Below are 24,705 nucleotides of genomic sequence, written 5' to 3' on the forward strand. Positions count from 1 at the left end.
CTCTCTCTCTCTCTCTCTCTCTCTCTCTCTCTCTCTCTCTCTCTCTCTCGCAGTAAAATTCATCGAAAATTTCCAAATTCGTTACTGGATAATTCGATTCAAAATGAAATTCTTTGGTCGAACGAGAAGACGAGTAGAACAAAGTTGCGACTCGTGTTTCGATCTAAGCGCGATACTAAACGAAAAACACCGGGAATGTATGGAAAAGAGGGAGGAAATGAAAAGACGCACATAAACGCGCTCGCATGACAAACGTCTATGCTCGTGACCTAACGTTCAATTATGCAACGTAATATTTCGCAATAGAAATAAGCTGTTTTAATCAGCGCCAAAAATAGTTAATGATCGAGGAGTATTTCGCGAATCGAAGGCGACATACCAATTTAATTTTTTTTTTCACCTTCTTTTTTATCTTTCTTTTTTTTAAATAGTCTCGCAACGATACGCTCTTTATCGGAATATAGTCTGAAAAAGTGAGAAAATCGATATTCTAAAAAGGATTCGTGAAATTATAAAACCTCTCTCTACCGATTAAAAATTGTATAAAAAAGACGATTATATAGATCATTCTCGATTTCCATCGCTTCGATCCAATGACGATGAGAAACACTTATAACTCTTTCGACGCGGTATTATATCAGGAATAAGAGAAAAATAAAACGAATAAAGCACGTAGGTATTTTATTCGACGTTCGTTTTCGTATTCACTGGGTTTTAATATGCGAACGGAAAATTCTGAACAGAGTCTAAGGAGATATTCTCGCTTATATATTATCCGAAAAAAAAAAAAAAAAGAAAGAAAGAAAAAAAATCTCTCTTTTTCTATTCGATAACACTTTGAAAAAGCAAATGTCAACGAATACTCTCGAAGAAACGGCTCATAGAATTTGACAACTTGCGTCTCGTCTCGCTTCTCGCTCGAAGAAACTCCAATACAAACGCTATGAAACTCGAAATAGATTGGGGAAAAAAAATAAATAAATAAATGAATGAATGAATGAATGAATAAATAAATAAAAAAAAATAAAAATAAAATTAAAAAGCGATAGAGCCAGTAGAGTTTTCATATAGCGATCACCGTCCCGTAGAAAACGCGAACCATTCGAAAACGAGCATGGATCATTGAATTGCAGATGACATATGTATGTATTACCTACGAGCAACGATTGAATTCATGTAAACGTTATCGTTGTCGTTCACGTGATGCTGTAAAGTACGACGAATCGGTGATTTACACGAATGTATGAGGGAAAGAGTAAACGAGATAATAAGATAATGATAGTGTGTATCCGGAATTAAAGCGCTACTGAGTGATAAACCTTAACTCTCTCTCTCTCTCTCTCTCCTCTCTCTCTTTCTCTCCCTCCCTCCATTTTTCTGTCGCTTTCTCTCTTTCTATATAGATACACGGTATGAAAATGTCAAGCGAGAAATATGAACTTTTCACAGTCTTTTTCTTTTTCAACGAATCGATCAACGCGAATGACGTTGATCATCGGTGAAAGGCTTCTACCGATAAGATGTTAAATATACTCGTTAGTTGGAAGCGACAAAACGTTACGATCTTACTTGAATCGAATTTATCTTCTCCTTTTTCTGCCGATCGAGGAAAGAAAGAAAGAGAGAGAGAGAGAGAGAGAGAGAGAGAGAGAGAGAGAGAGAGACGATTGCCCTTTTCTATGAAAGTGAGAGGCGAAATGTTGCTGGTGGAAGAACACGTTTTCTATATTATACGATACGAACGAATCTAAATATTCGTTAAAATCGAAATCACAAAGATCTAAACAAAACTAAAAGCTTATCTCTTGAACAGGAGAAATTGGAAATCGAGTATGGCGGTTTCACCTCTTTCTCTCTCTCTCTCTCTCTCTCTCTTTCTCTCTCTCTCTCTCTCTCTCTCTCTCTCTCTCTCTCTCTCTCTCTCTCTCTCTCTCTCTCTCTCTCTCTCTCTCTCTCTCTCTCTCTCTCTCTCTCTCTGTCTGTCTGTCTGACTCAGTCTCTGTCTCCATCTCCATAAACTCGAACGATAGACAGCTGCTGCTACCGGTGGTATTTGGAGCTAATAAAATTATCGCACCGCGAACGATCTCCTCCCCTTAGGCCGCAAATCGTACGTTAAATTCTCGAGAGATTAGCCTGGAGAGTTTCAGGCGATCTTCTTGGGCGGGCTAGAATCGATGGAAGCTACGCCAGTCTAGGAATTAGGACCGTCGGAAACCGTCAAGCCTGTAACTAATCAGGCCAGCTATTGCTCCATTTCCACGAAGCCCACGTCGTCGTATATAAGCACGGACTTGCACGTACATTATGTGTATTATGTGTACTATGCCGGTGTACCTATCTACATATACATACCTATACATTGGTATATCTATCTATACGTATGGTAGGTATGGTACGTACGTATGTATGTATGTAGGTATATATACATATATGTAGGTTATCCACTGGATCTCAGCAATTCCGTGAGGAGGTGGAGGAGGAGGAGGAGGTATGCGAGCGACATCAAACGCGACCTCCGAAGAGGACCACGGAACACACTAGCTCCAACGTCCGAAGCTAAATCCGTATTATTAGAAAGTTGATGCATATACCCTGTGTTCTCTCGCGTCTACTAATTCTTTCGTACGGAGAGAAAATCTTATTTGCTCGTCAAATTTTACACGTTTCTAGAAACGTAAGAGCAAAAAAAAAAAGAAAAGAAAAGAAAACGAAAGAATACGAAAGAAAGAAGATAGACGTAAATGGGGACGTAACCGAATATCTCTTATCTATGCCCACTTGCTCGAGGAAGCGTCCATATCGAGCAGATACTCCTCCTCTCGTTACAGATCTATCTATCTTTATCGTCGATACATCCGCTTTCCTACGAACAAATTTCGGTTGGTCGAAAGAAAGAAATATTCACGGTCTTTAAGAGAAAAAGGAAATACGATAAATTGTGTTTGACTTCTACTGACATATTCGAGCTAGAAGTAGCTACGATCGCGAGAAAGAAAGAAAAAACAAAGAGAAGCAAAAGAATAGAAAAAGAAGAAAAGAAAAAAAGAACAAGGCGAGTTGATTCGACGAGGCATTGAAAAATTTGTCTAACGTTACCTCTCGAAAAATAAAAAGTATGAAAGATAGAGAGAGAGAGAAAGAGAAAAAGAGAAAAAAGCTTACAAATCGCGACTCGTTGGCGCACCCTTCGCGCGTCATTTTTTCTCGACGGAATTACGAGCGCTCGAATTTAATGAAAATTTAAACAGGTGCGTCCTCGAAGGACCTGTGCACGTCGTTCCTGGGTGAATAAGAGCGTGCGTGGTTTCTCTGTACGTGAGCGTATAACGTTCCCGCTGACGTCACCCAAAGAGGGGAGAGCGAGGTCTCTTTCACCCTTATACTTCTCTTCAAACCCCATGAAAAAGACACCGGATGATTTCACGAGGCGCCGCGACTCTCAGGACTTCCTATGACGTATACACAACACTATTTTCGACCTTTCCTTTTTTTTCTTTTTCGACGTACGAGCCAAACTCGTATACAAATACTGTCGTATACAAATACTGTCGTATACAAATACGCGAAAGAACCCGAAAAAGCGTTACACAAAGGTCAAATACAAGAATATGTCGGCAATGAAAAACTTTCGACATTTTGTATATCTTTCCTCCTTCCTCGTTCTCGCTACACGAACGATAATAATATGTATGTATACACGAGTTTATTATCTGAAACATAAATGATGATTCACGTTCAACGATACTACTAGTCGTCGTATACGCTTCCTTCCTATCTTTTAACCATTTCGAAGATAATATCCTGGGAATTCGGTCGCCTCATTTCCTATCCTCCGAACGATAAAAGCCTCTCCCTCGATCCTTCTTTCTCTCTCGTTTCTAAGATGATGATATAAGTGGCGTTTCACTGATCGAAATCTGATATCGAAGGACGAGCGGATGTACGGTATTTAATACGAATTAAAATTTATTATCGCCAAGAGAGAATGAGAAGAAGCACCTATGATTATAGCGTACACACGAGAGAGCTAGCCATTTTATTGATCGGCCGAACAAGCGCGGAAAAAAAATTGGCTCGAATTACGTAACGCGGTTGTCGATACCGCCACGGCCTTTCTCTCTCTCTCTCTCTCTCTCTCTCTCTATCCCCCTCTCTCTCTCTCTTTATCTCTCTATCTATCTCTCTATCTTCCTTGATAAAGGAATAAATGAGAAAGCGAGAATTCGAAAGGCAAGACTCGTTGATTTTGATCCTCCATAACGATCCCCAATTTAAACAACGAGATAGCTTCATCAATTTCGAGAGAACTTAACACCTGCCACAACTAACGAGAGAGATAGAGGTAGATAGATAAAGAGAGAGAGAGAGAGAGAGAAAGAGAGGTAGATATATAGATAAATAGATAGAGAAAGAGAGTATTAATTATTTAAGATTAATGAATTAATTATCGGCGAAATAAGGACAAAACCGTGGAAGATATCAAGCGTATTTAGCGGTTAAGCGTCGCGGCAAACAGGGACAACTGCTATATCAATTTCGTAAGTGTGAAGTTTGACGAGGCATAAAAAGGAGGGATTAAATTCGCTCGAAATCTTTCGTCGTCGTAGCAGATCGAATAATTGAAAAGCGGAAAGAGGTTCGTGTGAATAGAAAAAGAACTCTTATCCCCAGTGCCACGGTCGTCGTTCTACCAGCATGATCTTCGATGTGGTAATCCTCGTACACGCGCGTTAGGGCGTAAGGTGTTCTTTCTCGTTACAGTCCCACGGGAAAAAGGTATCGTACGGCTCTCTCTTTCTCTCCCTCCATTTATCTATCTTTCTCCCTCCTCCGTGGTCGAACGTGCGAGGAGGCGGCCGCGAAGGAGGAACCTGGAAGGCCGGCTGCTACTACCAAAGACGCGACGAGGACGAACGAGGAGGAGGAGGAGGTGATGGAGGAGAAGGAGAAGGAGGAGGAGGAGGAGGAGGAGGAGGAGGAGGAGGAGGAGGAGGAGGACGACGACGACGACGAGGACGAGGACGTTTTCACCGTAGCATCTGCCAGTAGTTGCTTATGCTGCTCTCTGCTACACAGCTGCCAAATAACACGACCGACGAACCTTCTTTCTTCTTCTACTCTATCTTTCTATCTCTCTCTGGTTGGCCAACTCACCCCTCTCTCGATCCTTCTTCATTATTTCCACGGCTCGGCCCTATCCTTTATACTCGAAGGCCCCGATTCCTCCCCTCCTTTGTGTTCGAATCGACAAGCTGCCAAGAGAGAGAGAGAGAGAGAGAGAGAGAGAGAGAGAGAGAAAGAGAGAAAGAGAGAGAAAGAGTAGGCTCGACATCGCGTATTTTCTTTTTAAACGATATGCACGTCTCTCTGTGCATAGCCCGAGAAAGAGAGAATGTTCTCTGTTCCTATCCAAGATCGTGTGAGTTTACATGTTAGAGAGTATAAATGTGTGAGTTACACGACGAGAGACGTTGGTTACACACGGTGGCGGTAAAAGGAGAGACTCTCTCTCTCACCCAGTCAGCAGCGCTCGTGCCCCGGGATAACAAAAGAGAGACTTCGGAGGCCCGCTTTTATGAGATCGCTTCTCTCTCTCTCTCTCTCTCTCTCTCTCTCTCTCTCTCTCTCTCTCTCACTCATTCACTCACTCTTTCGACTCCTTATTCCACGTCTGTAGGACCGTAGATATCATAGTGGTCGCTTTTTATTCCATGATTCAGCTACCTTCTCTCCTCCCTTTATACCTCTCTATCTATCTATCTCTATCTCTCTCACTCCCTCTTGTCTTCTTCTTCTTCTTCTTCATCCTTCCTTTTGAAAGGCGCCACCACTTCCATCGTTCCTCTTCGCGTATATCCGCCGTAGCCCAGCTTTATCCACTCAAACCCCGCCTGCTGCTGCTAGCCACGCTGTTATTGCACGCGAGCCAAGGAGAGTTATCCTTGCTAATCGGCCGTGCGTGTTATATACGCCCTCGGAATCAACCGTTTAATCGGATAACGCGCGTGCATCTCACCGAGGTAAACTCCCGGTGCCCGAGAGAGAAAGAGAGAGAAAGGGGGAGAGAGCGAGAGAGCGAGAGCGAGAGAGAGAAAGAGAGAGAGAGAGAGAGCACCGTTAGAGTAAATACTTGAAATATTTTCAGATAATGGAGGCTATTTAAACGATCAATAAGAAACGATGCTGTAATTGAAAGTACATGTTTTCGAGGCAATTAACGTTCTCATCGAGTTATCTACCTCGATAAATGAATTGAATTGAATTATAATTACGCGGGGCAAGTTTTTCGATCGGCTTCATCGAATTTTTCGAGTAGGTAGGTAGATAGGTATATACGAAAATAAAATGCGCGAAATCATATATATATATATATATATATATATATATCCACACACTTTCGGCGAATGTACGTGAGAAAGAGGAGGATGGCGGACGAGGAACGGAGTAGTGCCTTTAACGGAGTCGGCTCTCTCTTTTAGCGAGTAAATTCGAGCGAAGAAAAGATAGAAGAGAAAGAAGAGATATAGATCGATAGTTACGGTGCTCTAGGCAGGAAGACGAGACGCGACGCGAAGAGAAAGGGAGAAGGGGTCGGAAAGGGAGAGAAAGGGAATGAGAAAGAAGGGACGGAAAAGGTCGGAAAAGGACGGAAACGGTAAACGCGCATCGCAGCGTGCTTTCTCGTCTTCCAAACGCCATTGTTACCACCACCGCGAGAAGAGGACTGGCCGACAGCTGTGCACACAACTCGAAAGCTCTGCCACGCGCGTTTCTATCTCTATATCGCGATCCAAGAGAGATCCCTCGATCTCTCCCTGTTCAAACTAGAAGCGGCACGAAATCTAATCGAGAGAGTCGTTCGCGTAATTAGTTGATCGGCGCAATTAGTCGGCCGCTAATTCGATTCATCGTCGAACGAGGAGAAGATACACATATATATATATATATATATATACACACACATACACATATACGTATGTATCCTACGTACTATTCCTAACTTTGAAAGATAAATGAGGTTCCAGGTACGAAACGACCTATCGATCTTCCCTCTGGACTTCCCTTTCAATGAACATCCTTGACGCGCGGTCAGTACCGAGCGACACCCGTACCATTTATGTGCGACAAACGGATGATAAATGACACCCTCGAAAGCCGTTTACAGACCTTTACGCGCACCAACAATTTGCAACGCCGTGCGCGCTCGTCGGACCGTTCTTGCGTCCCTCCGTTCGTTCGTTCGTTCGTTCGTTCGTTCGTTCGTCCATCCGTCCGTCCGTCCGTCCGTCCATTCGTCCGTTCGTTTCTTCGTCCACCAACCTGTTGCTTAATCTCGAAAGCTTTCGCGCCTGCTTACGCGCGATCGACCAGGTTCGATTTTCAAGAAATTTTCGCGGGAAAAATCATTATCGAAAATAAGAGAAGAGAGATTTTATATACCTTGATGGAACGACGAAGCTCTCGCGAAGAAAACCTCGGTCGTTTAAAAATGGAAACCTTACTGGACGAGTATATACCGCTTCTCCACCACCGACCAACCGGACTATTTTTTCAACGGTGTGCGAGACAGTGCGAAGCGTGCGCGCGTTCGCACACGACCAATTCTCTCTCTCTCTCTCTCTCTCTCTCTCTCTCTCTCTCTCTCTCTCTCTCTCTCTCTCTCTCTCTCTCTCTACGGTAGTCGAGCGAGCGACCACCTGAATGCGAAGGAGAAAGAGAGAGAGGGAACACACTGTGAACCTCCTTCAGCTTTTTTAAACGACGGCATCGTGCCCGTTGGACCAGAACGTGCTATATCAGAAGGCCGGATCGCCTTCTGAAAGAAAGAAAGAGAGAAAGGGAGAGGGAGAGGGAGAGGGAGAGTACAGCAGGCTTTTCCAACGTCTCCTGCGAGAGGGATCTCCCGAGATTCTCGCCGATCGCGCGGAGGCTGTATTACGTTACTCCGAGCATAAATTTTCAGCTCCGGATCAGAGCCTTCCTTTTCTCTCTCTTCCCCTCTCCCTTTCTTACGCGTTCTCATTACGAGCTTCTTATAAGAGATGCAAGCCATTTGCACGAGAAAAGAAAGGAAAAAAAAGTGAATCGTAAGAAGATTTTTTAACAAAGAACGATGTAAAAAGAAATTCAGAAGAAAAAGAAAGAGAGAGAGAGAGAGAGAGATTAAACCAAAGCAGAATCCCGAGTAGCGAAACGTTTAACGCTTCAGAAAATTAGGAACCTTCCTGAGAAAAATAAAAGATTCGCGGAGATCTGGCAAGGACTCGGCGACCTTCTTCCTTCCTTCCTTCCGTTTCTAGTTCTTGAGGATGTATGCTTAAATGGGACGATGGAAGTGACGGTAGGTATGGCGGAGAGGGATGGAGAGGGATGGAGAGGGATGAAGAGGGGCAGACAGGCGGCGTAGGGCTGCTCGCATTCGTGTTGTTCGAGTCTCCACGATCGCGGTAGACATCTGCTCGGATTATTTCTTCCTTTTTCCCTAACATCCTTTGCGTTCCCTTCCGGTGCACACCCGTCGTCTCTCTCTCTCTCTCTCTTTCTACCAAAGTGGATCTTCCTCTACCGGCCTAATTTCGAGGGACGAAGTGCACTCTCACACTCTCACACACTCTCCGTCTCGTCTTTTCATTCGCTGGCTTATTTCTAGCATCGATACGTGCCGCGTACGCGGCAACCTCTTCTACTCGGCCAAGTTTTGCACGGCTCTTTTATACCTTCGAACGCGAAATCGCATCCATCGATGAACGAATCAACGGTTCGGTTGATTTGTCTTGGAAAATGAGGTCAACGCGTGCGAGGAAGATAAATGTGAAACATCGAATTTCTGATAAATCTCGGGAGAATAAATGTGGCATGAAAAGCGTACGATTATAGCTCGCGATTAACGAAATTAGTAAATGCTCTTTGTTCAAAAAAAAAAAAAAAAAAAAAAATCCCTAACGATCTTCGAATATAAACTTCGTCTTATCTCTTCGTTATCGACGGAAAGGAGCTTTCTTGGGTCCCTTCGTTTCTTAAATAATAAATCCGGGAATTTCATTTGCACCATAATTCCGAATATTTCGCGAAAATGAGATCGACGATCGTGGACAAGCGTGGAAAGTACACGCTGAAACCGTAATCGATCGATTTCGATCGAAATGCGACAGATGCGATATCGAGCGAGAAGGATACTAGCGTAAAGGTCAGGCGGGCCGGACTCGCAGTCGGCAACAAAAGTCACGCCATTTCCTCGATGACGTACGAGCGGCAGCATGAGAGACGAACGATGCGTCTGCGTGCACGCGCGACGAAAGAGAAAGAGAGGAAGAGAACGAGACTGCACACGCCTACGTAGACGAGCGCGTTTGTTGAAAAAGGACGGAAGGACGCCCACGCGTCTCGCTTCTTCGGTGTGCGTGTGCGTCCAAGTCGAAAGAGATCCTAAACGCCCACTTGGGCCATCGTCGTTGACTCCCTTCGTTTAAAGAAACTGCGTCGTTCACGCCGACGTAAACGACGTAACTTCGTGAAGGATATTAAATCGGAGCAACGGAGAAGAGGGGGGAAAGGGTCTCGCGATTAGAGAAAACTTCGTCTAAAAAGTACACGTCATCGACTTTATCAACGTGATCTCGAGTGACGATTGATCGAAGAAAGAAAGAGAGAGAAAGAGAGAGAGAGAGAACAAAAACAAAAAAAAAGGTTGCTTTCGCATTGAAACTACGCGAAAAAATAACGTAGGTACTCGAAAGGCAATACTTTGGAGATTTATAGTTGCTCCAGGGTTTGTTCGTTCGTCTAGAAAGTGTCTTTCACCGCGAAGTGGACGTCGTAACCTCGGATATTGAATCCTCGAATGGCGACGAAGCCGACGGCGATTGGACGTTACTGTCGGTTCACGTGGAGCCCGCTAGCAAATTTGAACGATCGATCAGATCGCAAGGTAGACGACGCGTATCCGGCGCGTATCCGACGTCTATCCAACGTGCCTAACGCTTCTATACGCAATAGACATATACACGTGTATATATATATATGTATGTATGTATGTATATATATGCGTATTCAGTTCGTTTTCCCTTCGAAAGGCCTAAAGAGAAGAGCTAAGAAGAGCTAAGAAGAGCGTTGAGAAAAACGCCGCGTCGTTGCTAACTTTTTTATAGGTATTTTTTAATCACCCCTATCTCTTTCGTTCCTCCCCCCTCATCTTCCTTGTTTCCCCACCATCCATCCAAGCTCAAACTTTAATCCTTAAGTTTTTTAATTCCAAAGTTCGTGCGTGACCTCGGTGGAGTAAGCACGCGGGAGAGCAAGGAGAAAGAAAGAAAGAGAGAGAGAGAGAGAGAGAGAGAGAGAATGGGAAACGTTCACGGAAGTCGACTCTCGTTCGTGACATCAAACGAGATATACACCTCGAAAGATACGTCGAAAGGAACGAAAATCGCAGCTCGTTACCTTATACGAGAACGATCGTCGCAAATTCAGCCGCGGTAACATTTATTTATAGTGTCCGATGAGTAACACGTGTACCGTCTTTTCAATAGCGCGAAAACGTGCCTTCGTCTACGTTTTCCTCTAACGCGAAGTAGGTACGTTTCCAGAGAGCTCGTAAAAAAAAAAAGAAAGAAATTGAAATACTTTGGCTGACGCCGACTCGCTGATAAGAATACAATGAATTTTGTCGTGCTATCGCAAAATGACTTGGAGCGTTAACTTCACGTGCGTCTTCTCAGAAGTCGGACGTTTCTTAATTGATAAGAAAAATGTTCAATATAGATATTTACGCTTTGGATTTGATCTAGCTCCGCGAACAAAATATCGTTTCATTTATCTCGCTCGCTAGTTTGTTTTTCTTTTTCTTTTTTTTTTCGCCCCTTAAAGATACTCGATAATCGAGAGAGTTCCTCTCGATCGTCGTCGTGGTGCATTTGTCGCAAGAAGTACGCCTCACCTCCTTCCTCCTTGGCCATTCTTCGTTCTGGCGATTCCGTAACGGGCCTTTGCCGGTCGTAAAGCACGCCAAGTGCGTCGATAATTCCGTTGCCGTGCGAAAGAGAGGACGAGGATACCTGGTCCGCTTGGACATAGCCCTTCTCCCTCCCTCCGCTCTCCTTCCTTCCTTCCTTCCTTCCTTCCTTCCTTCTACCTGTCTCTCTCCCTCTGTCTTTCAGGACGCGCCAATGGCGGCACGTGAATGAAACCTTCGACGACGAACGTGCTTGGACGCTTTCGCTGCCGTTAACGAACGCGCTTTTGCGCTCCTTTCTTTTTCTAGACTTTTATCCGCTTAAATATTATACGAAAGATAAAGATCCATCGGGTCGATCACGTACCAACCGAAAAAGCGCGATTATTTTCGCGAAACTCTCGAGTAGGCATCTACGCACTTTTCAAAGTAAACACACAGAAACGAAAGAGAGGCGAACTCTTTCTCGATGAGAAATGGCCGCACGTTGGCCGCTTCCGACCGACGTCGAACGATCGTAAATTTCGGATAAAACCTTTTTAATGAGAACCGTAGGAAGAAAAGGAAAATACAAGCGCGAACGCGGTAATAATTTAGTACGCGAACACGTGAATGGCCGCAGCAGCGTACGTGCGCACTTTCACGCAGCCGAGCCGGTTGAGAACCACTGGAGGAGCGCTCTGTTGCGTCGCAGCTCGCCGGCCTGGCTCCGAGTCGACGTCACAGAAACACGCGCGCACACACACTAATACCTTCTTAAACCCTCTCCCCCGAGTCCGCACACAACGCTCTACGAAACTCTACGAGCGTCTACGAGCGTCTACGAGCGTCTACGAGTCTTTTAGAGGCATGTGTATGTACCTACGTACTATGAATCGCGCACGCGCGCGTTTGTGTGTGCGCGCGCGACACGCTGCTACGACGTGCAGCGTCGGCGTCGTCGCGATAGGAGGAAGAGCAGACGGAAAGCAACGTCGTCGTCGTCGTCGTCGTCGTCGTCGTCGTCGTCGTCGTCGTCGTATCGTTTCGTTTCGTTTCGTTTGCGTTCTGCTTTGCTCGTGAGATTATATACATACACGCCCTTGAGCGGAATTATATTCCGAATCGGAGAAAGACGAGTAAGAATGGGGAGGGGGGACGTCTAAGGGAAGACATTCCTTCTCTTACATTTTTTTCACTTGGATAGATACATACATACACACAAATACGCACGTATATACACACAAATACACACGTATTATACTTGTGTATACGCACATATCCATCGCGCAAAAACTGCCGTCTAATTCCATGCAATGTTTTTATTACTCGCCCTCGAGTATCGTTTTCTATCTCCTTGCCGCGCAAAGTACGTATGCACATAGGTGCCTACTTTTTTTTCGTTAGTAAAGAATGAAGCGCGAAGAGTAGAATATAAAATTAAAAGGAGAAGTTCGCGCGAGAAATACAAACGTCAGCTGACTCACCCTCTGTGTAAAGATGCGTGTTAAACTACTACTACGCACGTGGGAACGATACTTCGAACATTATGTCGATCATTGACGAGAACGAGAATGAATATTAAGAATGGAATTTTACAGCGTCCGCGAGCAATTTTCGCGGCGTCAGTATTATGTAACTCGATGAGAAGAAAGAAAAAGAGAAAAAGAAAGAGGAAAACAGGAGAGAGAGAGAGAGAGAGAGAGAGAGAGAGAGAGAGAGAGAGAGACAGAGAGCATTTTGAGACGTAAAAAAAAAACGACGCACACGATCGCCGAGAAACTTACGCTGCTGATGTTCGCGAACGATAATCTCGAATTATCGTGCGAGGAGGAAGGAGATGATTCGAGATATCGCCCGCCACTTTCGAATCGGACGGATTCGAGGAACGCCGATCGGTTCCGAGGTTCTCTCTCTCTCTCTCTCTCTCTCTCTCGCTCCTCTCTGCGTGTGCACGCGCGCGCGCGCGCGCGAACTCACGCTCCGCGTTACGTAATCCCGATAAAGCAAAATCGTTTGACGCGAGTGCGACGCGAAATTCCGTCTTGCTTTTTTTAGCGAACAAACAGCCGATGAAGCGACGCAAGCATACGCGCTCTGCGACGAATTCTTTTAACGAACGAATTTGGAGAAAGAAAATAAATGAAACGAAGGATTACGGTAAACGGTTTCTCACGCAACCTTCCGAACGAGTCGACCTCTCTCTCTCTCTCTCTCTCTCTCTCTCTCTCTCTCTCCTCCCGTTCTCTCTCCGTTCGAAAATACGATCCCGTTTTATTATCGCACGAGCGAACGAATACCTCGACGTTCATCGACGATTTTGCACTCCACACGACGGACGACGACACAACACGACGTTTCGTACGCTTATGTGGTGTTTGCGCGCATACACACGCAGACACACAACACATCGACCTACCAACTACCTTCTTCTCCCTCCCTCCCTCTCTCTCTCTCTCTGTCTCTCTCTTTCCCTCCCTCCCTCTCTATCTCTCTCTCTCTCTTTCTCGTGACGTTTCGACGAGCTTACTACGCGTTACACGAACGGTAAAGGAGCCCGTTCGCGATCGATAATACCGGGTGACCACTTCGAGCACGTGTCAGCTCGCGAACCGGTCGAAAGAAGCAAAGAGTCTTCTGCCGTTTGCTATTTCGTTCTCTATCTTGTTCGCGCTATCGAACTCGTACGAGACTTGTACGATGCTATCATTTTCAAGGAAAGATAGAGAAAGAGATAACGCGAGAGCTCCGTTGAACTATTCGATTACGCGAAACTCATGTCGAATCGATTCCATTGTAAGAGAGATTTTCTACAAATATTTCTCCCGTCCGTAAGATCCATCGATTCGAAAAGCATCCTATATAGACGTACATACACACACAAACATGTGTGTGTATATATATATATATATATATATATATATATATATATAAGTACTTCGCAAGCGAGGTCTTGTCGAAAAGTACAGCAACGCGGTATTCTTCCACGATCGTTGTATTCGCAGCTTGCAGCTCGCTACTACTCTCCCTCCCTCTCTCTCCGTTCACCCCTTTTCTACCCTTAACGAAAAAGCCGATAGGTGAGCGCGAGCGACGTTCGTTTTATTGCACCGCCTCTATTTGGAGCCGTTCGTGTATAACCGTCGAATAAACTCGATAAACTCGAGTTGAAACCAACCGACTGGTAGCATCGGAGTCGCGTACAGGGATATCTAGGCCGTATTATGGATCTACGTGCGGATGGTTCGCATGTGAAACTTCGTCCCGATCGACTACTCCATCCGCGAAAAATACGATTTATTTGTTCTTTTCCGAACGATCTCCCAAACGTTAATTTTCTTGTTGATCTATCCAGATATATATATATATACATATATATATGCATATATATATATATATATATATATGCATAGATACATATATATCGTTACGCGTCCATGCGTTTGCGTTACGTCCGTGCACTTGGAAGAAAATTATTGCTGCCTTGACCGTGAGCGATCCTCGAGATTCGAACGAAATGCATGCTTGAAAAATGTCTCGATTCGGAGGACCGATGGATTTGACAATGGAGCGCCGAGAAAGTGCGCGAACGCGATACGAATTGAAATTTACTTGATATACTTTATTGTGTGGTATGCATAGATCTATACTCACCCGCCAGAATCATGTCGCGTTCTCGTCTTAACAGGCAATCCAAAAATATATCGAACGTATATATATCATAAGTATATAAAATCGTACGTTATGCGTATGCAATAATCAACGTGTATATACACCGGGCACACTATGTGATATCAAGAGAAGGATAAATGTCTCTCTCCTTTTTCTTCTTCTTCTTCTTCTTTTCTTTCTTTCTTCTTTGCACTTTCGAGTTTCTAGGACCACCCTCCTTCTCTCTCTTTCTCTTTCTTCGTTTGGTCCCGAAAACGGTGTAAAACTTTAATCACAGCTGCTACCTTATCCTCGACCCCTCGTACTTTGAACTTTCATCGACTTCTCCTTCTTTCCACTTCCTTCTCGAAGATCTTCGTAAGACGATCACCGCGCGATCTCGAACGCTCCTCCACGAGATTCCTAGATCGTGATACACGAGATGAGTAGACGCGAAAAAGCGATAAAGAAGAAAATATCCTTCCTTATTCTTTTATTTTACTATCTCCAAGAACGACGAGGGGCGACGACTTACGACGCGAGACGGACGATCTCGCTCTCTCGTCTCACGCTTTTTCCAATACAATAAAGATATACCTTGTTGTTGTTCGCCGCTAGGAAAAGAGGATGCGAAGAATAATTACCATTGGTTCGAGCAAACTATAAGGAACAATATAGCTGGAGATAACTAATCTACTAATTAAGCGAAACGCTCGCAAACCGATCGATTTAATCCCGCTTAGTTGCTGCTCTCCGGAACGACTTATCTACGATTTCCACGAACTTATTACGAGCCTCAAATTGAATATATATATATATATATATATATATATATATATATATAAAACGTATACGAAGAACGAATGGCTCGAATACTTTTCCGAATACTTTCGAATACCAGCAAAAATTGATTTGCCGAACAAATCGTCGAGCTGCCACAAGGATTAACATTTAAACGACGCGACAACGACGCGACAACGACGCTCGAGAACGAAAGAGAAAAGACAAGAAAATTCATACGAGTCGAGTCTTCTCGCGATGCTCACCCTCTCGGCAACGAGCCCTTCTCTCTATCTCCAAATCCGACCGAGCGAGGGAGAACGTTTGTAAAAGGAAGGAAGGAAGGAAGGAAGGAAGGAAGGAAGGAAGGAAGGAAGGAAGAAGGGAAAGAGAGACAGAGAGAGAGGACTACGCGCTTTTGTACGAGAATACTCAAAAGTTACGCGGGTCTTAAAAGCGACGCTAGAGGGTTCGATCGTTTGAGGGATACGTACATATATGCCGATGCGAGAAGGAGAAAAGGAGAGAGTCGAAAGAAGAAAAACAGAGTAAACGCGGTGCTTGGAGCTTTACGAGCGTTTACCACGCCGTGAAAGCGCCTCGAGAGCGGAGAATCATTGAATTTAAAAGGACGCCGGACGAGAAAATCCACGTAGAGCTTGTCGTAGATTAGACGATTGGGAAAGAGAAAGAGAGAGAGAGAAAGAGAGGGAGAGAGAGAGAGAAAGAGAGAGAAAAGTCGATCCCGATTTGTTCGACATCCCGGTCTCGTTCGTTCTCGTTCGATTCGAGATATAAGACGATAAAAGTTATCGCGAAAGGGACAGCGATCGGTAATGCTCGAGGGCAATATCCTCTCGTCGACAATATCGTCGTTTCTATTCGAGTGAGTCTCTCTCGCGTAGATTCGCGCGCGCGTGCCTACTACGAGACGCGATGCTTAGGAGAGAAAAAGGAAAAATAGACGCGTTATCCTTTTTCTAGCAGGTCGGCCGTTATCCACCCGTAACCGTGCTCTATTCGGTCGTGTATCAGTCAGGAGCTAGGAGATTACTAGCTTCCGCTTCGTTCGCTGGAATCTGGCGATTCGCCAAGCACCGTGCGCTCGTGTCACGAGTCTATTTTCAAATTCGACCAACTATCGCATCACCGTGTCCTGTTCGATAACCGGCGGCTTTTAACGTCATCGGATAACGAGGGGTTGCGCGATTTCACCCTCAACCCCGTTCCTATCGCGAATACAACCACCCGAACTCTACCCTCCTACCTTTCTCTCCCTCTTTCTCTTTCAGCGTTCTTTCGATCGAACGTCATTTTTCTTCATTTTCTTTTCGTTTCTTCCCACTCTCTGTGACAAATTTATTAGAGAGAAATATTCCTAACGATTATCCACACTCCGATGCCCCCAGACAAGGATCTTAACGCAGAAACGAGAAAAGACGCGACCACCGCGCGTCGTTCGATTATTCGCGAGACCGTAGCTAACGTACGCTCCGAACGATTCGATATCGATCTCTTGCAATGCTCAACGAACGAAAGCGCGATCGATCCTGTCTTCCCGAGTATTCCGTTCGTTCGTTCGTTCGTTCGTTCGTTCGTTCGTTCAATTACCGCCGTGTAAAATGCATCGGGAACGCGATAAGTTCTTCGTGAATCTCAGTCCAACTATTTCTCATATCTCGAAACAATCTAGAAAAACTTCTTCTTCTTCTTCTTCTTTTCTCGTTCCTCTACTCATTATCGATCCTAAACTCGTTCGAAAATCCTTTTCTACTTAGGTAAAAAAGAAATAAATCAAATAAATTCGAATCGCTTATATTGTGTTAAAATGAAAGATATCCGAATTAAATCCTACCTAATCAGCGGAGGACGAATGGATCGAGTGAAAAAAAGGATAAAGAAAAGAGAAGAAAAGGAAGAGGAAGAGAGAAAGGGTAAAACACACTAGCCAGCTAGCTAGCTAGACGACTTTCCCGAGCTTCATCGAGCACGGATCGTTCGTGGACCGACGACGTCGCGACGCTCGTTGGGAGAGGGGAGGCCGCCACGGCGACGACGACGTCGATCGACGAAAGCGTTTGCCAACTAAAACCAAAGCTCTTCCCCCTTTTTTTTCTTCTTCTTTTTCTTGTCTTTGTTTGAACGAGTTGCGACGGCGATTCTGCCGATCGTTCGAAAATAAAGTAAGATCAATTTTCTGATCGATCTTAGCGATAAAAGCGATTGTTAAGGGAAAAAAAAAAAAAAAAAAAAGAAAAAGAAAGAAAAACGTGCCGAAAAAATCGATAACGCGACTAAAGTGCCACAATGTTTTCTTCGTACGAGGAGGAACTTTAGAAAAGACGCACGTGCGAGCCTATAACAAAGAAACGACATCGAGCTAGGATCCTAGCTATATCGATTATCGAAATTGTCTACGGTGTTCACCACGAACGAAAGAATAAGGGACACATTTGGTCGACGAACTAGAGTGACAGCTGCACGTGTCGTCACTCCACGTACCATTCTTCTCGTCCCATGGTATTCGAACTTTTCGTGTCAACGAGGAGAAGATTCGATTCTTTTTCTAAAAATACGAATATGTCGGACGATTTTATCGGTCGATATTATATACGGTGTGTGTGTGTGTATAAATGTATAATATATATATATATAATATACACCCTATTTTATACATATATATATATACACACACACATGTATAGAACAATAGCGCAAAAAAAAAAAAGAAAAGCCATACAAGTCTCGATGCGAATTTTCTCTATCGAAGTTACGTGCCGTTCCCAATTGACCACGTGATCGTGTCGTCTGCTACGTCCGCCATGACAATAAGAAGTTTACGCGCTTCTTTGCGCGCCACGCTTCTCCTATTCGCAAAAAGATTCGTGCGACGATCTTGGTATTTTACAGCAAGTTTCACGTTTTGCGCTAAAACTTCTTCCTTATTTCTCGCTATTCAACGAACTGGAACTGGAAAGGATGGATATTCTCTTCGACCTTTCTGTAACGGCACTCGGTTTACTCTCTTTCTCTCTCCCCCGTCTTTTTCTTAGGAGAGCGAAAACCGAGAGAAAGAGAGACAGAGAGAGAGAGAGAGAGAGAGAGAGAGAGAGAGAGAGAAGCGAAGCAAAAAGAGCGTGACGCAGAACGGTTCGTCGTTCTTAGGAAGCACGAAGAAGTCGCCCTCGTCGTTCGACGATCATCGTCCATTATCGTACTTTTACGTACCCGGCGAAAACGATGGAGAAAGAGAGAGAAAGAAAGAAAGAGAGAGAGAGAGAGAGAGAGAGAGAGAGAAAGAGAAAGAGAGGACGACGACGACGACGACACGAGGAAGAAGAGAGAAAGTCCGAGAGAAGTAGACTATCGCGTAGCGTCGTCCTCGTCGTCGCGCCACGAAACGTTCCGTTGTTTATACCCTCCTCGCAATAATAATGTCGGAGGATACGAGGAGGAGGAGGCGAAGCACGAAGTGCACCGACGACACCGCCAACGCCGCCACCACCACCACCGCTGTCGCGACAAATGAGAACGAGACACCGCTTGGCGATGCATGTACGCGCGTATGCACCGGACCACGGCCGCCGTCACCACCACCACCACCACCGACGACGACGACGGCGACGACGACAACGACGACGACGACGACGACGACGACGACAACGACAACGGACGACGACGTCGACGACGACGATACACACGCGCACAAACGCGCACGCACCGCACTCGCGCGTCCAAAATCAAAGAAAGAGACGGAGACGGTCGGACACCAAAAGAGAGCACGTACGTACTCCCCGGCTATCGCTCGACTACTGTCAGGTGTGCGTCGTCCTCCTCTCGACGAAGCGTGCACACCACGACGTTGTTCCCCCACTCCTCTTCCTTCGTCACCCCCACTCTCTTTCTCGACGCGCACGCTATCTGCTCGCCCCACCACCGCCACTCTTACTACTCTACTACTACTACTACTACTACTACTACTACTACTATTACTATTACTACTACACTATTGCTGCTGCTGCTGCTGCTGCTGCTGCTGCTACATGCCGCTATTGCGTCTCCGTCTCGCCCGTGTTTCTTACCTCTCCACGCGCGTACACACACACCATCGAATGAGACCGTTTTTCTTTTTCTTTTTGTTTTTCTTTTTCTTTTTCTCACTCTTTCTTTCTCTCTCCCTCTCTCGTCTTACCCTCTGCTTTGCTTCGCTCCGTTCTGCTCCGCTCTGATCCGCTCCGCTCTGCTATACTCTGCTATACTCTGCTCTGCTCTGCTCTGCTCTGCTTTGCTCTGCTCTGCTTTGCTCTGCTCTGCTCTGCTCTGCTCTTCCCCGCCGTTCGCGAAGCACGGACTATCGCTGCGTAGTTGGAAGCACAGTTTACATAAGATGGGAGCGCCGTGAGGAGAAGGTATGCTCGTCGCAACGCGTACGTGGTGTATGTATGTATGTATGTATGATGTATATATATCGTCTGTACGTTTCTCTCGCGGGCACATCGTCGACGTTAACCCAAGAGTATGTACGTGCACGAGTGCAAGACGCGCTAGCAGCGACGTAAAGGGCGGTTGAGTCAACCACCGACACCCCCGTCCTTTCACGCCACGACCACCACCACGAGATCTCTTATTTTCCCGAGGGTAGATTGATCCTCTCGATATTTTCTTCCTTTTTTCTCGCCGTTTTTCTTCGAACTTTGTGAAACTTCCTCGTCGAAGCGAAGTGTCGGAGAACGCATTCGCAGAGATTCCTTTCAAATGTCTCCCGATCGAGGATATAACGAGCGGCACTCGTATTCGAATTTGGCGCCAATTATAGAAAGTAGATTTTCAAATTCTGATCGTTGATCGTGATAGCCGATGGCGAAAGTGGGACGGTTGATTTTGATATGCGATAGGAGAGTAAGCGAAACTATCGAGGTACTGCTACTAACGATCGGCAAGGTGCATTCGTTATAATCCGACGATCTGAAATAACGAAGAGAGGCGCTTAGTACTCGCCGGCAGTAGTACTTTCGTTCGTTCGTTCGTTCGTTCGAGGCGACGCACGATCGCGACGACTTTTTCTTGTCGTGCGACGACGCAACGGAGTCTTCAAGTTTATATAAATAAATGAACGTTAGATCGCAACGTCCGTTGCGATTCGACCCTTAAAATAAGAAAGGTCCTTCGAGAAACGTTACGATCCAGTTCGAACGGTAGGATCGTGACCGCTCTCTCCCTCCCTCCCTCCCTCCCTCTCCCTCTCTCTCTCTCCCTCTCCCTCTCCCTCTCCCTGTCCCCCGATGTCGGACCATATTTTTATTCGTATCACTTGAGAAAAAGAAGATGCTTCGCGCTTTTAATTTGATCCACGCATCCTTCGTAAACTTTCTTCTCGATTATCCAAATCATCGGTAAAATCTTGCTCTTAAACGGTTGATCGTTCGTACTTATCCCAAAATGACGAAAAGTTCGAGAAAGTAACCGAACGTAAACTGGCGCAACTCTCACGAGTTCGCGCGACGACGGACGAAACTGTTTTAGATTTTGCGTGTGCGAGATCGAATCTACGCGACTACTCTAGAGGAGAAGAATCCTTCGTATATTTTCAAACAAGTACACGCATCGATCGAATACATAACATCTTTGATCTTTGACATTGTCCTTCGATGTTTCCATGTACATCGGTTCGATCGTATATTAGCAGACATAAACAAAGAGGCAAGACGTACGTGTGCGATATCAAACGTTGCGTTTCGCTTACCGTGCTGATGCGGCGCTGAAAACGCCGAATGCCTTCGCGGTGACATATTTGGATGATTTCCTTGACTGCCCGGTGGTTGCATAGACGATAACGCACCCAACGGCGTGTAAGATTTGCAAGGTTGCTCCGTCTTTTGCTGATAAAGAAATGTTCATCCTTAGACAAGATTTGTTCCTATGCATTGTCATAGAAATTCACCGTCCAACGGCGCAAAATAAATATCGATAATCACCTGGTCGTGAAGTTCAGTAGCTACCGCCGTAGCTGCAGTTTGTGTGTGACTGGTCGAACTGATTCTGTATTGCATACCAGCGATACTGCAGAAACCTTCGTGATGCGTCGACCGTGTTTGATTAACGTAAACACCTAAAGCATGTGACGCTTGTAATACCAAAGAAATAAGAGGAGATTTAAGTACGGCCAACGAATGGAAAAATTACCTGTTATAGTTACATCCGTATCTTGATTAACGATCACAACTTTTTTGGATGGCTTTAGAACGTCATCCGGATCCGAGCCTTGCCTTCCCTTCTTTTTCTCCGCATCCGAATCGTGTTGCCTGCGTCTCTTGATAATCTCCACTTCCGATTCGCTCGAGGATTCGCTACTAGATCCGCAACGATTCTTTTCGTCCGAATATGATGCAGCCAAAATTGCTGACGCGTTGAGACTGGCCATCCTTTTGCACACAACCATATCCTTCAAATCCATAACCTCTTCGTTTCTCTTTCTTCTCTTAATTACTTTCTTCTTAGAACGTTCAATGTTTTTTTCACGCTCGTAGTCCTCGTCCGAAGAGGGAGAAGAGGAAGAACTTTCCAACATGTCCCAATGCTTCCCCCTTAATCCTGGCACATTTCTCAATTTTCTCTTTGGAGTTGGAAGTTCTTCCGACTTCTTCTCAATCTTCTTTTCCTTTTCTTTACGCGCTTGACTCTCCTCCTTTTCTTCCTTATTCTTCTTTTGCTTCTCTTTCTCCGGCTTAGGCTTACAGAAGCCTCCTAGATACACTCCTCCAGTTTCATTTTCGTAGAGGCAATGTACCTTGGCCAAAGCGTTCAACGATGCCACTCTGTGTCGCTTTGGTCCGCTCCAGAATCCAAAAAGTCTCATCCTCCTAGCACGTTCGTCGGACGGTGAATTGGATCTCTCCTTTTTCTTCGCGTATCTCTGCTTACCTCTTTTGTTGTCCTCGTCATAATCCTCGTCCGATTCGGACGCCGATGTAACACCACTGGTACTACCTCCGTTAACTGCCTCGACTTTTAAGTCTATTTGAACGACACTTTCGTTATTGACTTCTTCTTTCTTCGTACCAGCCACCGGTTTTACACCATCATCGCACTCTTTAGATTGTTTGACGCATTCCCCCACGGCAGATTCCACGGGAGAAGGAGATCTTTGATTGTTGCTCTCGGTTTGTACCTTTCCTTTCGATATCTTTTTCGGAACCTTCTTACCAACCTTTGCGTTACTCTTCATAGGCTTCTTCTCGTCCGGCGACTTTGGTCTAGGACTTTCGTCCTTATCCTTTTCCGATTCTCTCTCCTCTAAAACCTCATTTTTTATTTCAGGCGTAGGTGCTCTGTCGTTTACCACGTTGCCGTGTGAAACTCTTTTAGTTTCGTTCAACGTTTTCTCTATGGCCTTCAGCTCGATTTTCTTCTTCAAAATCATTTTCTCAGCCAGTGTTTTCAATTTGTCTTCCGCTTTAATCACCGCGCAAATCTTTGAATTCTTCTGCGGCAACTTGGCTTTCATATGTTTGGCTAATTTTGGCTTCTTTTCTTGCGTACCTTTACTCTTCGACGCGCACGTATTTTTTTTCTTGGTTTTCTTAGCTTCGTCTTCTTCCTCGTTAATCGTCTCTTCTACCTTTAAAGATTTGACTAGCTTAATCTTTTTATCTACGAACTTGTTGACTACCGAAAAGTGAGGCTTTTTCGCTAAAACCGTTTTTCGTGGAATACTTTTCTTTTGAGATGATTTGGTCTTGGAGTTTTTCTTTGTTCTCGTCGGAGAGTTTCTCCGACTGGCAGTATCTTTGTCTGAAATCTTTTTACGATCGCCTTTCTTGTCCTTCGCTAGAACGTTCTTCGATGTTTCTTTCGTGTCCATTTTGGACAGCTTCGTATCCTTCTTCTTTTCCTCTTTGCCTCTCTTCTTCAAACTGGAACTTTGGACATCCGTCTTATCTTCAAGCGCATCCTTATCCTCTACGATATTTAAAGATTTCGCTTGATCCTCCGCACTCTCCTCATCCATTTTCCCGCATTTTTTCCTATCATCAGATTTTTCAATTTTCTTTTTATTATCCACAGAGTGTTTTTCGACTTTGCTTCTCTCTTCTAGCTTTTGTCCCTTCTTCTTATCTTGATTGTCAAACTGCGACTCCTCCGTATCTTCCTTCTCCTCTCCCCTGTCGATTTTCTCTTCTTCGATTATTTTATCGCTTTTCTTTTCGTTATCCTTATTACACTTTTTCTCCGATTTCTCCGACTTGTCCTTCTTCTTATCTTCGACCTTCTTCTTCTCTTCGTACTTTTTTTTGTCTTCCATCTTATCCGCTTTCTTCTTCTCGCCTTCCTGCTTTCTTTTCAGATCTTCCGATTTATCTTGCTTCTTAGATTTCTTCTCCTTCCTTACTTCTGATATGGTCTTTTCCAAGAGAGTGCGACGTTTTTTAGCGATTGTTGGCATTTTAGTTGCCTTTCGGGCAACGATAGCCTTCTTCTGTGGCTTCATCATGTACGTTCTCTTCACATCTTCAATTTGATAAAAATACGCTTGAAGTTGTTGAATGTCCTTGGTCAATTTTTACAACTACCTAACTGCCATCGTAGATAATAATAGTGATAGTCCAAATAAATACTGGATCTATCTGTAAAAGAAAGAAAAACAAGAAAAGAAAAATAAGGAACGCAAACTCAAACTACATCTACGACGGATGGAAATGTAGAAGGGTATGAGAAGAAAAATGAAAAGAAAAGAAAAGAAAAAAGAAAAGAAAAAACAAAGCTTCAAATACTCAACAAAAAAAATCACGATTACGCGCATCGCATTATTACCACGAGCGTGGCCACTCATTGAACGACGATTTTTAGAAGGGACAAGAAACGTTTGGAAGAAAATGGTAAGAACGATCATAGGTATAATTGATATTCAATAAGGTAATGACACATGATCGTAAGTCCGTCGAAGCACGGAGTCGATGAATTTCCCATTAAGATCACTCTTTCTCGTATAGAAAAGGAGCGCGAAAAGTTTTATGAGACGAAGTGTCGATGAAACGCAGCAACGGGGTGAATGTTTCGATCACTTGAAGAAAAAGAGAAAAAAAAGAAAGTGATCCAGACCGTGAACTGCGCGCACTCTCATCGACTTGTTGACAAATCGATCCCTTTAAATCTCCACTGCTCCCGTCATTCAGCACGCGTTATACGCGTTCGAACGACGGAGGAGGTATCACAGTCACGTCCGCCACCGAAAGGCGAAATCGACGTTAGACGTTTTCGTGTCAAAGTTAATACTTGAGATTCACGAGGTAGAAGGGAGAGAGAGAGAGAGAGAGAGAGAGAGAGAGAGAGAGAGAGAGAGA

At 44.7% G+C, this 24,705-nt stretch overlaps 1 protein-coding gene across 8 annotated transcripts in view; it reads right to left on the reverse strand.

The window, feature by feature from the left end:
- The window catches only part of LOC122628149, a 57,921-nt gene that overhangs the window by 32,161 nt on the left and 1,055 nt on the right, over positions 1–24,705 (reverse strand). For 6 of the 8 annotated variants that reach the window (XM_043810100.1, XM_043810097.1, XM_043810103.1 and 3 more), the window contains exons 2-4: positions 21,548–23,988; positions 21,340–21,473; positions 21,108–21,243 (exon numbers count right to left, since the gene is read on the reverse strand). In XM_043810100.1, the coding sequence (XP_043666035.1) occupies positions 21,108–21,243; positions 21,340–21,473; positions 21,548–23,855 (2,578 nt within the window). In that variant the 5' untranslated portion in view covers positions 23,856–23,988. Of the gene's footprint in view, positions 1–21,107; positions 21,244–21,339; positions 21,474–21,547; positions 23,989–24,175; positions 24,429–24,463; positions 24,688–24,705 lie in introns of those variants that run through there. The other 2 variants (XM_043810099.1, XM_043810098.1) reach the window with 2 other exon arrangements.

This window comes from Vespula pensylvanica, chromosome 3, assembly GCF_014466175.1.
Source record: "Vespula pensylvanica isolate Volc-1 chromosome 3, ASM1446617v1, whole genome shotgun sequence".
In the NCBI taxonomy this organism is placed as follows: domain Eukaryota; kingdom Metazoa; phylum Arthropoda; class Insecta; order Hymenoptera; family Vespidae; genus Vespula; species Vespula pensylvanica.